At 40.3% G+C, this 17,102-nt stretch overlaps 1 protein-coding gene across 2 annotated transcripts in view; it reads left to right on the forward strand.

The window, feature by feature from the left end:
* Nucleotides 1–742: 742 nt before the first annotated feature.
* The window catches only part of LOC137286984 (centrosomal protein of 162 kDa-like), a 41,270-nt gene continuing 24,910 nt past the window's right edge, over nt 743–17,102 (forward strand). The window contains exons 1-7 of one of the 2 annotated variants that reach the window (XM_067819054.1): nt 743–1,071; nt 3,274–3,403; nt 4,309–4,460; nt 9,089–9,155; nt 15,187–15,229; nt 15,343–15,395; nt 16,165–16,250. In XM_067819054.1, the coding sequence (XP_067675155.1) occupies nt 1,012–1,071; nt 3,274–3,403; nt 4,309–4,460; nt 9,089–9,155; nt 15,187–15,229; nt 15,343–15,395; nt 16,165–16,250 (591 nt within the window). In that variant the 5' untranslated portion in view covers nt 743–1,011. The remainder of the gene's footprint in view (nt 1,072–3,273; nt 3,404–4,308; nt 4,461–9,088; nt 9,156–15,186; nt 15,230–15,342; nt 15,396–16,164; nt 16,251–17,102) is intronic. The other variant, XM_067819053.1, reaches the window with a different exon arrangement.

Here is a 17,102-nt window from a genome sequence, read left to right on the forward strand (position 1 = left end):
TCGCGGACCACGAATAGTCATGCAGATAATGTCTAAAACTACCTTTGGCGCGTTTGACAAAAATGTATCGCTATGCAAAACAGTATTGAAAAAAGCAACAGCTACAGAATGTTGCAAGATGATACGCATTAGAAACCAACAATACAAATGATGAAAGAGAAAAAACAGGAGGTTCATCTCAGTGATGTTTTTCGGCCTCAATAAATGTAGCGTTGAGAATTCTTCATTTTTTCTCACAGGAGTTGTGACTGTTTTATTTTTTCATTATGTTGATGCTCATTTAATTACCTCGGCTACAAACATGCCGTAAATGTGAGAACGTATCGATATTAAGCAGTCTTCTTTACTTTCGATGTTCTCTGCGAAAGGACTCATAACATTTACTTATTGTGAGGCCAAAAAAATTCAAACTCGGTCTTCTATTTCCATTTCAGGGGTTAAAATAAGAATAAGATTGTCACGAAACTGCTTATTTGCTATTGTACACTCACTTTATATATCATATATGTATATGAAGTGAGTGTACAATAGCAAATAAGCTGTTTATATATAGCTTACATTGTTATTCATAAAATCGCAACCCATACTGAACCGGCAAGTTGACAGAGAGACTCCATGTCATCGCGTGTTACTTTTGCTTCGCTTGACAGTGCGTGGAGTTTAGTTTGCCAGCAACCAATGTATGCTCTTTTCATTGTATAGGCCTCGCATCTCTAACATTACACCATGACACGCAGTGTTCAGAGCTCTGGTAAGCTTGTTTCAAAATGGCGGAATGTTTGAGACAAGCACCGACACATTTTTAGTTGTGATGAATTGTTTGAAGTTATAATCTTGTATTTATTTTCAAACATTGTGTCAGATAGTAATCTGGTCATTGGATACACCTAGTTTGAACGTAATTAAAACATACTCTCATGGAAACAATTCGCCAAGCTCTTTTCTACAGTGTAATTTCTAATTCACGATTTTGACATATTCATGTAAAATCGGAAAAGAAATAGATTCACCATGTCACGAAGATTCACGAAGGAGGAATTAGACGATCAGTTTGAAGCTTTCCTGAAACAGGTACGCCTTAAACACCAGCATGTCATAGTACTGTGGTTAGATGCTCTTTACGATAACAATTAGTTAGTGTTACAACTAAGAAACGTTGGTGGCAGGGGTCACAGAGGCTTGTATTGCTGAAAATAAAACATCCTGGGTCCAGCAAGCCTACACTGATATCCATCCTTATTTATATGTATATGGATATCAGTGTAGGCTTGTTGGACCCAGGATGTTTTATTTTCAGCAATACAAGCCCCAGTGGCAGGGGCAGCACAGTGAGGGTGCCAGTCAAATCACCCCAGCGACAAAACGCCCCAGCAAATTTGGTCAAATCGCCCCAGATTTTTGGTCAAATCGCCCCAGGTTTGGTCAAATCGCCCCAGGGGGGTAGTCAAAATGCCCCAGTTTAATCAAAATGGTCTGATATATGCCATAAATGCATGGTTTTGTCAACTTCAATACTATATTCTTCACATAATATTATGTATTATATTATTAGTAATATCCCATGCCTAGGCAACACCGTAACACCAATTATTTGGTAAAGAATAACAATCTGTATAAAACTTCCATGTTGCAGCCTTCACAGTGATAATGCATTTTTAATGGTACTTAGGAAACACTTTGGTTATTCATGAAACTGTGTATTTAGAAAGTAAAATAAGCAAAGAGAATTGAAACTTTGTTTGACCAAAAATTAGGAGGCATTTTTGTAGTATCATCTGGAATTTTCAATTTTTGAAGCTAATATTCTGAATATTGTTTTCATTATTCTGAGATCGAGCATGTCACAACATTGACCTTATGAAGACAAAATGTAACATTGGTTTCCATTCAAATAATGCAAAATTTTGCACGTTAAATATTACAAAAATCATTGCTTACATGTGATGATGATGTTGTTGGAGAGCTCAGCAAGATATGTATGTTTTTAGAGACAACATACATGCAGAATTGTCTGTAGATTTGTCTCCCTTAGTCATGCTAGAAATTTTGTATGCTTGCTTGAACTGAAGTCAGATTTACCTGGTGCTAGGGCTGCAACAAATTCACTATGCGGCAAATATGATATGTATCACAAACATTGGGAAACAAATATGGATTATTATTTACAAATACAATACTGTGGTTAAGTGATTGATGCATTGTATGGAAACCCATTGCTGACTGTTAATTTGTCATAGCAGAGACCATAGTAATCTATTATATGGTCTCTGGTCATAGTAATAACCAGTAATCTGACATGATACTCAAAACTGGTATGTTAATGTAATAGACTAATAGTTATAGTCCTCAGTACCATGTGCAGCTATTGCATACTAACATTACTTGCAATACTACAAGGCTAGTAAATAGAGTTGTGACGATACACCCATGCCACGATACATATCACGATACTGGTAGTCCGGTACGTATGATATGATACATATCACGATATTTTGTCCTTGTATACAAAACATAAAAGTACTGGAAATCATGTGCTGTTATGTTATCATTTCATGCAAGGTATTCTTCTCCCAAGAAAAATACAACACATCATCATGAAAGACATTTTAGTAAAAATGTTTAGCATGTGTCAGTAAAGAAGTGTCTCCCAAAAAATGGAACAGCAGGGATCAACATTGGCACAACTGGCTTCTTTGCACAGATAACAAAATAAATTTGTGAAAATTGTCTCAGTTGGAGCATGTCCATGGCAACATATTCCACAAAAATCTAAATAGAAAGGGAGATGGTGTTTTCGTAGACTGCTAAGTATGTAAGTATTGTGCTGAATCGATACACGACAATTGTATCGATGTAACCTATCGTGCAGCTCTTGAATCGCGATAACTTGCATATCGATTAATCGTCACAACTCTACTAGTAAATATTCCATTCTTGCATATCTCATTTTGAAAAGGACATAAGGGCTCAAGTAAAACATGATCCAGTAAAAAAATGTAAATATTTTCATTCACATTGGGTTCTTGTGAGCATGAATAACGAACTAAATTCATGGATTTCTACAGTTCGATTCACTGAATATGCAAGTGTATTTTAACAGCCTCACCTGGAACCTTTCCCTGGCAGCATGATACCCATGCTTTTTCAATGCCATTAATGGGATGAATGTCTGACCTGTCAAACCTTGGTCTTTCCTTCAACAATATGCTGACATGCCTTGAAATGAACACTGTTCAACTCAAGTTAAGTTTATCCCAACTTTTCCAATTCCAGTCTGTATCATCAGATGAGTCATTTGAGACCCTGCAGAAGAAGTCTGCCAAGATAGCTGAAGCGAGGAAGAAGAGAGAGGTCAAGCCATGGTGGCTGGATGAAGATGACCAAGACAAGAAACTTGGCTCAGGTCATACACAGGATATTGTACTTGTATTACAGTATTGTATCCCCATAAATGCCGTGTGAACTGATGCAGGTTCATGGTACCATGCATGGCTTTGTGAACAACCATAGAATTGCGATGCATAAAGTGCATGACCATACAAGTAATATTGGTGTCATTAAGTGAATAAGGACAGAAACAGTTAAGCAGTAAGCTTACACAGGTTCTGGAGTAAGTTTTAGTAGTCTGTAAATAGTATAACATTCACAGTGCCCTCTAACCATTATCCCTTCAATATCTATTGTTCTCTCACAGTTTTCAATACCAGTCATTCAGGGTTTCGATTCACCTACAAAAAGAAATGCAGTCAAATTATCAGACAAACGTCCTGTATGATGTTGTGACTTGTTTTGTACCAGCAGTGTTGTGATACTTATCTTGCCAGAATTTCATTGTATCATTACTCTTCATCACCAGATATATGATAAATGAATAAAAAAACATAGAATGTATCTGTCATATGGATTAACTATTAAATATCAAAACAAACATTTTTTAAAAAAAATATCTGTTTTGACTAATCTGTGGTAGTCAGGAACATAAAAGGAGTCTGCTAGCCCTGTCTGCCTGCCTTGAGTTTCAGTAGATTTTAGTCCAGATGATAGTCACTATGCAGATTTAATAACTATGTAATTTGATACTTTGTAAAGATATATACTAGAAAGGTCAGGATACTACACTTTAGAATTCATATACTGTAGTCTCATGGTCATTGACCCAGATTCAAACTATTTGTATAAAGCCTACCCAAGTTTGCAGAAGTTTGCTTTTGAGTCACCTCAAAAAGATTTGACTTATATCCTCAATACTAAAATACATAGTTCTAATAGTTGACTAATTTGTGTTATTATTATTATTATCACTTGTAGGACTGACAGCAAGTGGGAAAAGTTTCCTGAAGACAAAGAAAAGTTCAGAAAAGAACAGTGTATCCGACAAGTCAGTGAAAGGTACAAAGACCGGAGTTGGGAAAGCTAAAGTGAAGTCCAAGCAAGAGAAGACACGTGTTAGAAAGAAAGATGTGAGTTTTTGTGTGCATATGTTTTAGCTTATTTATCAAAATCATTTTGTTTAGGAGAACCCCAGATCTACAAGTGGCATAGTCATGGTTGTTTGATGTTTATATGTCCAGATATGAAATACTTGATGATGAAAATAGAATACAAATACATGTAACCTATTATTTTTCCTTATCCTGACTCATGCTTATTGCTTACTTTCTTCTTCCTGGCGAAGGTAGTGAAACACCTGAAATCCCTTGAAGTTCCCTTCTAAAAGAAGCGGACGTAAAGTCACACTCACCCAAGTATTACCTCCCTTTTCCCGTGCACATTGTCAGCTGACCACCATGCTACTTCACTCTCTCCTGTAATCACCCGATTACAGCTAGAGGCACCTGGGATCCTGTACACAGCGATAGGTTTTTCATTCATTCAGTTTTTCTAACTAAATTTGTTCTGTATACGGTTTTGGGCTTGTATATATTTGTTATATTTGTTATTATGATACAATTTTGTAATTATTGTGTCTATTTCTAACACATATCTAACAACACTGTGGGAATTAATCTACTTCGTAGGCAGGGACTCCTGTCTGCCACATCATGGATTGAGAACTTCACAAAACCCTTGTATCAAGCCCCATGGTCTGCACCTACAGTATTCGACGGAAGGATTGAAGGGGTAGCAAGATCGGTTACTCAAGATTCAAGGGAAGTTATGATGATAAAATCCATCGACACTTTGACTTCTGTCCTTAAACAGACAAATCAACATTACACTAGCAAGTCCAAGTTTTCCTGGGTTCAAAGAGCGAGGGACAAGAAATTCAATGATAGAGGGGAGAAATCATCGTCTTCATTTCGTCGCCCATATGGAGGAAGTAAACGCTCTCAGACATCAGGAAGATCATCTAGGGGCAGCGGAGGAAATAAACGCTGAAGATCAGATTTGGAATGACTGGAGTCATCCACTCCCAGCCATTCCCATACAACCGTCTCAAGTGGGTGGACATCTTCAATGCTACTGGGAAAATTGGGGAATCCTTAACAACAACCATGTCATAAATATTCTACGAGACGGCTACAAGATCCCGCTGGAGGATACACCACCGCTCATGAAACAACCAACTCCCATCATATACGCAAACAATCATCTAGACAAGTTGACCGATGCTATATCAACACTGTTGCAGAAGTGAGCAGTAGAAGTAATACATCCACAGAATCTAAAAGCCGGATTTTATTCTCCAATTTCCCTAGTACCAAAGAAGAATTCCAGAGAGAAATTCCGTCTCATTTACAACATGAAGGAATTCAACAAGAAGTTTCTACGGAAGCCAGATCATTTCCAGATGGTACATCTTCCTCAACTAAGTCTCCTCATCAGACCAGCAGACTAACTAGCCAGTATAGATCTGCAAGATGCATATCTGCATATCCCGATACATTGAGAATCCAGAAAATATCTACGCTTCCTTTTCAACGGTCAGCATTATCAATGGACAGTCCTACTGTTTGGAATATCTTCAGCCCCATGGCTATTTACATGGATAACCAAGCCCATCGTCAATTATCTACACCTGCGTTTTATCTGGACAACGGGATACAAGCGCATCAACAGAGATGTTAACTCAGACTACAATTAGACTTCACGATCACACTACTAACACAATTGGGTTGGTTAGTAAATCACCTGAAGTCAGAATTGGAACCTCAACAAGATATTAAATTCCTCGGGATTCGTTTCATCACCACGTTGAATCAGGTTGTAGTTCAAGAGGACCAGTGGTTCAAGATTCAAGAAATGATAACGCAAGCTCTACTCTCTCCGCTAACACTTCAACAATGGCAGTGTCTACTAGGCCTCCTCACGTCATGCAAGTCTAGAAAATGTGGCAAGTCTAGATTACCAATCTGCTGAATTCATAGCCAGTATATGGCTAGTAATTATCAGTTGATCTCTAGCTGTCACTGGTGTTTAATATAAATTCATGGGCAGGCTCCCCCACAGCTCCCCCATGGCCCCACACTTGGCTAAGACCTCCTGCCCTGTCCTCTCACCGCGAGGCAACATGTGTCGGGTTTTATCCACGATTCATGATCTTCTTTCCTGGAATACTGACTTCCTGAGCGAGGGACAATGTCTTCGGTAGACTAAAAACTTATATTTGATATCTTTGTTGGAGGTTTGGATACATCCAGTTTTCCAGCCATAGCATTAGTCTCAAGAGCTGCTAACCCTGAGCTATGTGGTTGCGACACACGATACTTCCCCTGAGCTGCCCACACCTCACTGAGAGGGAGTACGGGTCGGGCCAGGTAGGGTGATGTTTGAGGCAATAAACAGTCCTGTGACATACACCTTCAGTGGCGTGTCAGCAATGGGTGATTATCTGATATGAATCTTTGCACGTGTTGAGAAATTCCAAGAAATTATCGCTCTGCAGATTTGTTTAGTCTCTGAAAATGAAGAAAGTCTCAGGGCTCCATTTCATTATATTATTTTTTTTCACTATGAACATTTTTTCAGTAAAATATGTTCATTTCGGAGACTAGCTGTTAGTCTAACAAACAGGTTACAACTGATTTTGGTCGCGCCTTACTGGTCAACAAGAGATTGGTTTTCAACACTTATGGAAGAGCCAGGACATCCAACACTACAGTTACCAGAGTGGAAGAATCTTCTCATTCATGCCCACACAAAACAAATACATGGCCCACCATCAGTATTCCGTCTTCACGTATGGACCATATTAAAACTTGTTTGAAACGGAGAGGATATTCAGTGAGAGTGGCAAAAGCTGTAACCTTAGCTTTACGGAAATCCACTCGCACACTTTATGACGACAAGAGGAAACGGTTTGAGATTTTCGGCGAACTAGGCAACTCATCCTCAAATAGGAGATTATTTGTACTATTTACGTCAGTCTTAAGGTCTGAAGGGTTCAACATTATCTACATATTTAGCTGCTCTCAGCTCAGTCATCACCATAGGAACAGGGACCAAATTGACTAAAGTAACAGAGCTCATTGCTTTATTACGTTCTTTCAAGTTGGAAGATCAACAACACAGATTTAGAGCTCCAGCGTGGGATCTAAATATTGTACTCCAAGGTCGCACAAGTGATGTATATGAACCACTTGATCGAACTTCAATTCAAATGTTGACACAAAAGATGCCATTTTTACTTGCCTTGGCTACAGCAGCAAGAATATCAGAAATTCATGCTCTAGACTTTAATCGAACAAGCTTCTACACAAGTCACAAGGAAACAGCTCATTTAGGTCTAAAATGGGACTTCATAGCAAAGAATCAACTGCCAGGTCAACTGGATAGACAGTTCCATATACCGGTTTTGTCTTCAATCTTAGGACCGCATGATACACAAGATTTTTCATTATGTCCTGTGAGAGCATTGAAAATATACATTGCACGTACCAAGTCAAGAAGACAACGGTTCAAGCGCCTATTTATCGCTATATCTTCTGAGACACGCACGGAAGTATCCCACAACACTATCTCAGTCCGGATCAGAGCTGTTATCTTTAGAGCATATAAAGCAGCAGGATTAGACCCTCAATGAGCCTCTAACCCACATGAAGTCAGAGCTCTAGCCTCTACACTAGCGCTACATGGTAATTGCTCGCTATCTACTATTATGGAAGGCTGTTTTTGGAAGTCAAATACAGCATTTGCCAACCATTATGTGCAAGACATAGCCATAGAGGAGTGCGTACAGCCAAGACACAGCCACGGGGGATGTCGCTGGCATTTATCAGTTTGGACCACTTGTTGTTGCTCAGCAACTAACAGTTCCCCGACAACGCTGAATTAACTCACCCGATTTATCACATGACTTATGGAAGCCAAACGCTCTGCGGAGTATTTTGGTGGAAAGTCTATGCACATGTCTTGAACAGACTAGTATACGTGATTATGACCTTGCATTCATTATGAAGATAATTATACATGAAAAAAGGCCGCAACTAGTTTTGATTGTTATATCGTTATATTTAGTTGCATCAGAAACTAACAGGACACTAGCTATATTAGTGTCATCACGTACCAGTCAACAAAACCGTCTTTTCGACTGGATGTGATTCCCCCCAAAATCTACAATGAATATGAGAAGGATAAGACTTAATTATCGCCGTTACAAGTTCCTGTTAGGGGGAAAATTATTGGACGTAATTTACAGCTGACAGCAAAATCCAGCGTGGCCTGACCCACCGCCATTTCCGTCGGATTCTGTAAGCAATTAAGCATGAGTCAGAATAAGGAAAAAAAAGTAATTTTCGGAATAAAACTGATATTTTATACATATCCAGACTCTTGGCTAAAGCCCTCCCAGCCACCCCTCACAGACACTCTGAATTCTTGTATTCTCGTGTCGGCGATTACAGGAGACAGTGAAGTAGCATGGCAGTCAGCTGAAAATGTGCGCGGGAAAAGGGAGGTAATAATTGGGTGAATGTGATTTTACGTCCGCTTCTTTTAGAAGGCAACTTCAAGGGATTTCAGGTGTTCCACTGCCTTCGCCAAGAAGAGGAGAATAAGCAATTAAGCATGAGTCAGGATAAGTATAAAATATCAATTTTATTCAGAAAATTACATGAATGGTATTGATAATAAAAGTATTCTACTTCAGGTGTCTCCAAAACGTGCAGGCCGAGGGAGGACAGAAGCTTCTATGAGTAAAGACAGTTTGGAAGACAGTAAGTTTGTATCATATCTAGTGAAAAACATTACCCTCACAAATGAGATGGTCTGAATCGGAATATAGCATGGTTTTTATATGCTGGTCAGTTGGCAGGTTCAGCCCAAATGTCATGTCAATGACCCAAGTTCGCGTCCCTACATGGATGGGTACAATGTGTGAAGCTGATTTCTGGTGTCAAACATGATGGTTAATGCTTGTGGTCCTAACATCCTTGTCTTGTTTACTTGAAGTCATGTCTCAGCAAATCTAATCTGTTAGCTTATTATGTCAACGCTGTGTATTTGATCATAGTTATTTCTTCAGAGATGCTAAACATGTTGAAAGAGACGTTTTGTATTAGCTTGTTTACCATTACACATGACCAATAATGATAGTTAACTTTAGCTAACAGGTAAAAGAAATTATTATTTCATTCTCTGTTTAGATACCATCCTAAAGTTTAGACTCACCTAAATCTCCATGTTTATGGTTACATCGAAGGTGACTTTTTCCACTAACTTGGAAGTTGGAGAACCAAATTACAAACCTTATGCAGATAAGGTGCTTGAGGATCATGCATCATATTGCTGAAAAGCATGTGCAAATAATGTGCAAATATCGTGCATGTTAACAGCTTTGTTTTAGTGTAAAGCTTTGTTAAGAATTCTCCAAATTTTTCCTTATCCTGACTCATGCTTATTATGCTTATCTCTTCCCAATATGAGAAGATAGTAGAATACTTGAAATCCCTCGAAGTTCCTTTCTAACTGAAGTGGACATACAATACAATCACCCACAGGAAGCCTCCCGTTTCCCGCCACTACAGTCACATGATCAGCCATGTTTGTCACTCTCTCCGCCTGATGGGGACAGTGGGAGACACTTTGGGTCCCGATATGGCGAGAAGTTTTTGTTTATATAGTCATCTATCGCTGTAACGCTCTTCGCAATACTACAGATTGGTCGTCCATAGACGCCAAGACCCATGCTATGGCAAGGGATGGCTGTATTTCGGTTCTGTAATCTAAATTGTGTCGTATTCGGTTTTTGGATGTAATTATTATGGTCATTATGTAAAATTATTGTTGAAATTTACAATTTTCATGTGTTTTGGAAATGTTTTCTTCAACATTGACTTCGCCCTCATTGATAAAATGTTGCTCCCAGTGTAAACTACGGTTGTCAGCAGTTGATGTGTATGTAGTATTTCCCTCATGCAAACCTATTTGTTCTTCCACTGCTTGGTGTGAACTTTGCAAGAATTTATCTGCCTTATATTTATATACTATTGAAAGGCATGTTAAAGGCAAACAACGAAGGCGCTCACTAATCGTGTCTAAATCAGTTGATTCTGCATCTAGTGACCCTAAGTTGATAATAGCTGACATTCATAATTTTAATAATGATCGGCCAGAGGTAGTTTGGGGGCATGGTTGAGATACCAGTCTTCAACTACTAGATCTGCGCTGCAACTACACTCCATGGCTTTTATGAAGTCCTTCGCGATGAGATTGTCCCTGCCAACAAACGTCACATTTTTGACAAACCTCCACTACAGCTTCCTGAGGTACAGATCGTCAGCACTCATGACCCGTGATCAGCATCTACTAGACCTTCATCAGTTACATCAGCAACTTCGCTGCATCCTTCAGAGAGTTTGCTGTCAACGCAGACATCTACAACGTCTGTCAAGTCTGGACCAAGCAATCCAGTGATCAACATCATGAGCATCAATCTGCACAATTGGGAACCGATTACATGTGTCAACCAAGTCAGCAAGCCTGACCACCCGATCCCGTTAGTCGCCTCTTACAATCGGCAGCATTAGGTCTGTTGGATGAAGAGGAGGCATCGTATGCATGCTGCGGTTCATGGAAATCATTGCCATCAAGTGTATCTTCACATCACAGTATGGATGATGCTCCTTTCATCAATTCGCTGAGTGCTCTCACCAACGGATGTCGCTATAGCCACAAGCTTTTACTGTCCACAATCCCTGTTCGTGAGAGACGCCATCAAGGTTCCTCATCTTCATTGGATACAGATTCACCCAGGCATGCGAAGGCATTCACTGAATTATATGTTTTCCGGGGATACACTTAGACAGGAGGACCATGATGACACACGCTGCATGGACATCGCTTCCCACTAACGAATGCATTTGCGGAAGGATGGAGATGAACATTGTCAATCTCCATCACCGGAGAAATGCCTCTTCTCAGACGCCAAGATTACATTGTGAATTATGAACAGATTGGACCTAGTCTCTCTGTTGAAGGACACCAATGAAGCTCACACCTATAAGATGAGTAATGAGGACATCAACATTTTGACATTTCTGCTGGTTTTCCTTATATCTACCTTCCTGGAAACAGATCCCAACATTCAGTTCTTGTTGATTCCCAATACAACACATGGAGCCCTTTATGAAAGCTCTCGAAGTAGATGTAGGCATACAAGCTCATCAGTAAAACTCGCAAAAGATCCTATGAAGTGGAAGATAAGCGAATGGCTCAACTGGATACAACCACTCAGCGTACCTTCTGCGGACTCATTGTTCCAGGGCTATTAACGGGACTCTCATCTTCAAGTTCAGCAACTTGGGGAATGAAGAAAGGATGATCCTCTCTGCGCTCATCACACAGAAGAAGGATCAACAAATCATTCTGGAGCATTTAGCCTCTACATCTGTGGGAGTGAATCTACTATGCAGGCAAGGTTTACTATCAGCATCATCTTGGGGCCACAGCTTTACCAAATCCTTGTGTCTGACTCCCTGGTCAGCATCTAAGGTATTCAATGGCAGAATTGAGGACTCCAGGGAAGTAATGATGACACTTTAACTTCTGTCCTCATGTAGATATCTCAGCGTTACTCCAACAAGTTCAACCAGAGGAAACAAGCACTCCCATGGAACAGGATATCCTGCCAGGGGCGCTAAAGGAGGAAAGCACTGAAGATCAGGTTTGGAATGACTTGAGTCTTCCACCCCTAGCCGTTCCCTTACAACCTTCACGAGTGGGTGCATGTCTATAATGCTATTGGAAGAATTGTGGACTTATCAATGACAATGTCTTTATGAGCATCCTAGGAGACGGCTACAAGTTCCCACTACAGGCAACACCACTGCTCACATTATAGACACAAAAGTTTTGACTTATAAACAACATAAAGGAGTTCAACTGGGATTATCTACTGAAACCAGAATGATCCATCTACCACAACTGCGGCATCTCATCCACCCAACTAGCCAGCATCAATCAACAAGGTGCCTACCTGCACGTTCTGATTCATCTGATTCCAACTCCAGGAAATAACTGTGCTTCCTATTCCATGGTCAGCATTATCAATGGACAGTCCTACCATTAAGAATATCTCTGGCCCCGTGGCTTGGGTTTCACTTACCTACATCAATGGGGACTTCGCAGCACCTTTTACCTGGACGATGGAATTCAAGCTTATCACAAGGGAAGTGAACTCAGGCTACAGTTAGACTTCACAGTAAGGTCACTAACTCAGCTTAGATGGCTTGTGAAGCTATTGAAATCAGAATCAGAGCAGCAGCAAGATCTTCCATTCCTCAGGATTCATCACTCCATTGAACCGAAGGGTCGTCCCAGAGAATCAGAATTCAAGCCATGATAGAACAAGCTCTACTCTCTCCATTACCACTACAACAATGGCAATGTCTTCTCAACCTGCTCACATCAGCACCAAAATTGACCACAAAGGTCCTCTACAACTACACCCATTACAACGCTTCCTGATTCAGTATATTAACACCTCAGATCGGATAATTCGGCTGGACAACTTGAGACCACATCTGTTATGGTGGACTCACTGATTGAATGTCTGCGCAGACTTATTTGCTAGAGCCGGTCTACAACAAACATCTCTGTGTAGATGTGTCACTAAAAGGTTGGGGTGCTCACCTGGACAATGAGATGGAAGCAGGAATCTGGATGAGCAACAAACACATTCAGCATATCAATCACCTGGAGATGAAGGCTGTAATCAACGTAGTATGTCACTGGTCGACAGCATTGAGGAACAAGCTACTGGTGGTTTATACAGACAACTCTACAGTAGCATTCTACATAAACAAGCAAGGATCAACATGACACACTGCTATATCTCACCTATGAACTCTACGACGTTGTCGATGATTGTCAGCCGACATGCTTCAACCATCTCCAACGCAATGGATGGTACACCAAGTGGCATTTCAATTCATCAGTCAGACATTTGGATCTCCGCAAAAAGACCTATTTGCCAGAAGATTCAACAAGCAGATACCAACATTCATATCTCCAGTGCCAGATCCATTAGCATGGGATGCTCTCAGCATTTTGTGGGAAGGACTGAATGCTGGGAATGCGCTCCTCCTCCAGTACTTCAACCGAAAGTCATCAGCAAGATAAAACAGATGATGCCGGTACAACTGATTTTGGCCACGCCTTATTGGCCAGCGAGAGATTGGTTCCCAGTACTCATTGAGGAACTAGGACAACCAACATTGCAACTACAAAGAGGAAGAACTCGTTCATCCGCACACCAAACAAGCACACAGCAATCCAACATCATTCCAACTTCACATGTGGATCGTATCAAAGCCTGCTTAAAGCATTGAGGATATTCTACTAGGGCAATGAAGGCAGTCACCCTAGCTCTATGTAGATTTACCTGCGCCTTATTCGACTATAAATGGATGCGGTTTGAAACATGCGCCAAAAATAAGGCATCACTGCAATGAAGGCCACACATCCTCAAGTAGCGGACTACTTCTGTCATCTATGAGATACCCGAGGACTGAAAGGTTCTGTACTCCCAACATACTTGGCAGCACTCAGCTCAGTTATCACCAAAATGACTAAAATACCTGAACTACACGACTTATTACGCTTGTTCACCCTGGGAGACAACGCAGGTTTAAGGGTCCAGCTTGAGATTTGAATGCCATATTACAACACCTCATGAGTGATGTCTGTGAGCGACTAGACCGGACATCGCTTGAGCCAACGTTTCAAGCTCCTATTCATCCCATTATCATTAGCTGACATACAGTTGCACAAGACACTAGCAGGACACTATCTGATCTATATGTCACCACGTTCCAGTCAACAAATGCTTCAAGAGAAGACATATTTGCCTGAATGTGACCCCCCATCTCACAGAGAGTTATAGTTCCCGAAGTGCTTACTTATATGGCAGTCAGCAGAATCCAGCGTGGCCTGTTCCACCACCCTTTCTGTCAGATTCTGTAAGCATAATAAGCATTAGTCAGGATAAGGAAAAATATGTAATTTTCTGAATAAATTTGATATTTTATAATTATAATGACTCGTGGCATCAAACCGTCCCAACCGCCCCTCTCAGGCACGCTGAATTCTGGTGGTGGGCTGAAGAGATTTGGAGGGACTGGCAAGCATGACTGGCCATGTGACAATACTGGCGGGAAAGGGAGGCTTCTGGTGGGTGACCTTATTGTATATCCGCTTCAATTGGAAGGGAAATTCAAGGGATTTCAAGTGCTTCACTATCTTAGCATGGAGGGAGGAGATAAGCATAATAAGCATGTGTCAGGATGCGTATAAAATTTCAATTTTATCATACATTGAACCAAAGACGAGCACTCTTTTAAAGGTTACAGATTTGTTTTACAAAACATCAGTTCATGTGTAAACAATACCTATAAACCATATGGAATGTTTTGCAAAATCTAATTCCGAACAGCTGACTGAAGTTGGCTACATTTACACAAGTGAGACTACACTGATGATGGGTAGTGTAGAATATATATTTGAAATGTGGTGGCATTTGGTCCTATGTGTAGAATTCAGGTCACAATCGGTTGAAGTTAAGTAAGGTCGGGCGTGGAGAGTTCTTGGATGGGTGACCATGTTTGGCAGTTTGACTCCTGAGAGTTTCCAGGACTTCAGTCCTGCCCCACAACAAAGAATATGTGATACATGTGGTCACACCCTAGGCAAGTGAGTTTGTTAAAAAAAATTGCCTCTGTTCACTGAGCCAATGTAATCTTTTTTCAGTATCAGAGAAGTCAGAGGAGAATGATGCAGGGGAAGCTGCCAGGTGAGTGTGTTTTCAGGACAACATTTGGACTATGTAATGTTTTTGATAGTTTAACAGTAATTGCTCAAGAGAAACACCTTGAACATTTGTACCTAATAATGTGTTCTTTGTAGGATTGTTGGGCTTGATTCCAGCTTGGATACAACACGAGAGAGTTACACAGCAGGTGAGGCGTGTGTATGTGTTGTCATACTTCCTGTATGAATACCTTAACTTTTTTTCCTGTACCCCCTGTTACTGTATATATACAATATTATATATATATAAGAAATACAGTTTGCTCTACCACCATGTATAGTGTAATAAAGCACACTTTCGCCCTAAACTATTATAGTTAAAGCACGAGGACGCTTGCGAGATGCCGTATTTAATAATTTCTAAGCCTAATTTCGATTAATCCATGGCAGAAAACAAATGACGGTGTTTGTGATCTAAATTAAGAATCCTCGCACAGGGCTAACTGATGCGCTGTTCTTTTGACGTGTCAACCCCCTACGTTAAGGAAAAGGTTACTAGAAAGAGAAATGATGAACAGTTTGGTGATGGTTTATGTTTGGGTTAAATATCTTAACTAGATCACTTTAATTACATCTGTGATTCTCTTAAACCATTCAAGGCAATATGACCGTCTCATTTCTACTACCAACGAAAGTTTAGATCAGTACATTCAGCTGAAGCTGACTAGTCATGCGACATTCCACGATTGCATTGTGGGAATGTAAACATAGCAAACATTACCGTGTCTCCGTAAAATTTTGAGTCAAACTCTGTCAGTCATGCCACTTCAAACAAAAGTGCATGATAAGTCCAAGGGATTGTCCAGAATGTATGGGACCACTACAGCTATATTTACAGACGCGTAGTTATGAAAGTGGAAGAGCATTAAATTAGAGGTCATTGTCTGTCTTACAATAATAGCATGCATCTCCCTTCAGATATGTTAACTGACCGACAAAACAGCCCAGAAAAAGTTGGCATGGACACTCTTGATGAACTTGCAGACAAACAGAGGTTCTACAATGTGAGTAACCCCTGCTGGTGAGATAATGTATAACAGTGGCTGATCAAGGTTTCACAAACATTATAAGTTGTTCACTGTTCACGAAGGGAACATGGGTACATCAACCCATGGGCTCTGAGGCCCTACAACGTATTTATCTTACCAAAACCAAACACCTCAATGTTATTCTTTTTCTGAAGTCCTCTTTGGGGTACATATAAGCATTTTTATGCCCATTTAAAATCCCACAACAGTTATAACTATATTTTGCAATAAAATGTTTACAAAACAAAAACTTTTTTTGTCTTATGAGACCAACCTTACAGGTAAGAGCGGGTAACTCTAGCCATCAACCTCGTACCACACTTTTCATGCTGTCATTCTTATAGATTGACATGCATGGTCCATTCTGAAGTTACTTCACCCTTCACCATTAGGTGTGAAAAAGAGTTACAATCTGTATTTACGCTTCCTTTTCTACCACACGGGCACTAGCTGGAATTTAGAGGTTGCTGTTTTCATTCATGAATTGTTGTAACTTGGCCGTACTGACTCCTTCCCCTGCCATATGGTAGGCAAGATGGCGTTCCACATGGCTTACATTCATCTCTTGCTGTGTGACACTTTGGTGCTTTTCACAGTGCAAACAGGTGTACTTTCCGCAGATTTTCACCTAGGCTTGCCTCATCCTGTTTGCTTTCAGCGAAAGTAGGTAAGTCAGGTTTATTGTCATTTAGCATGTACTTTGGTACCTGCTCTGTATTTTGTGCGCATTATGTAAGCTCTGGTAGCTGTCTTTCTCCCCTTGCTGTAGCTTTTTTCGGCAGTTAGTTTCCAGCTGTGCATGTTCTCTCTGCTACATGTATGCACATT

The sequence above is a fragment of the Haliotis asinina genome, chromosome 6 (genome assembly GCF_037392515.1).
Source record: "Haliotis asinina isolate JCU_RB_2024 chromosome 6, JCU_Hal_asi_v2, whole genome shotgun sequence".
Lineage (NCBI taxonomy): Eukaryota > Metazoa > Mollusca > Gastropoda > Lepetellida > Haliotidae > Haliotis > Haliotis asinina.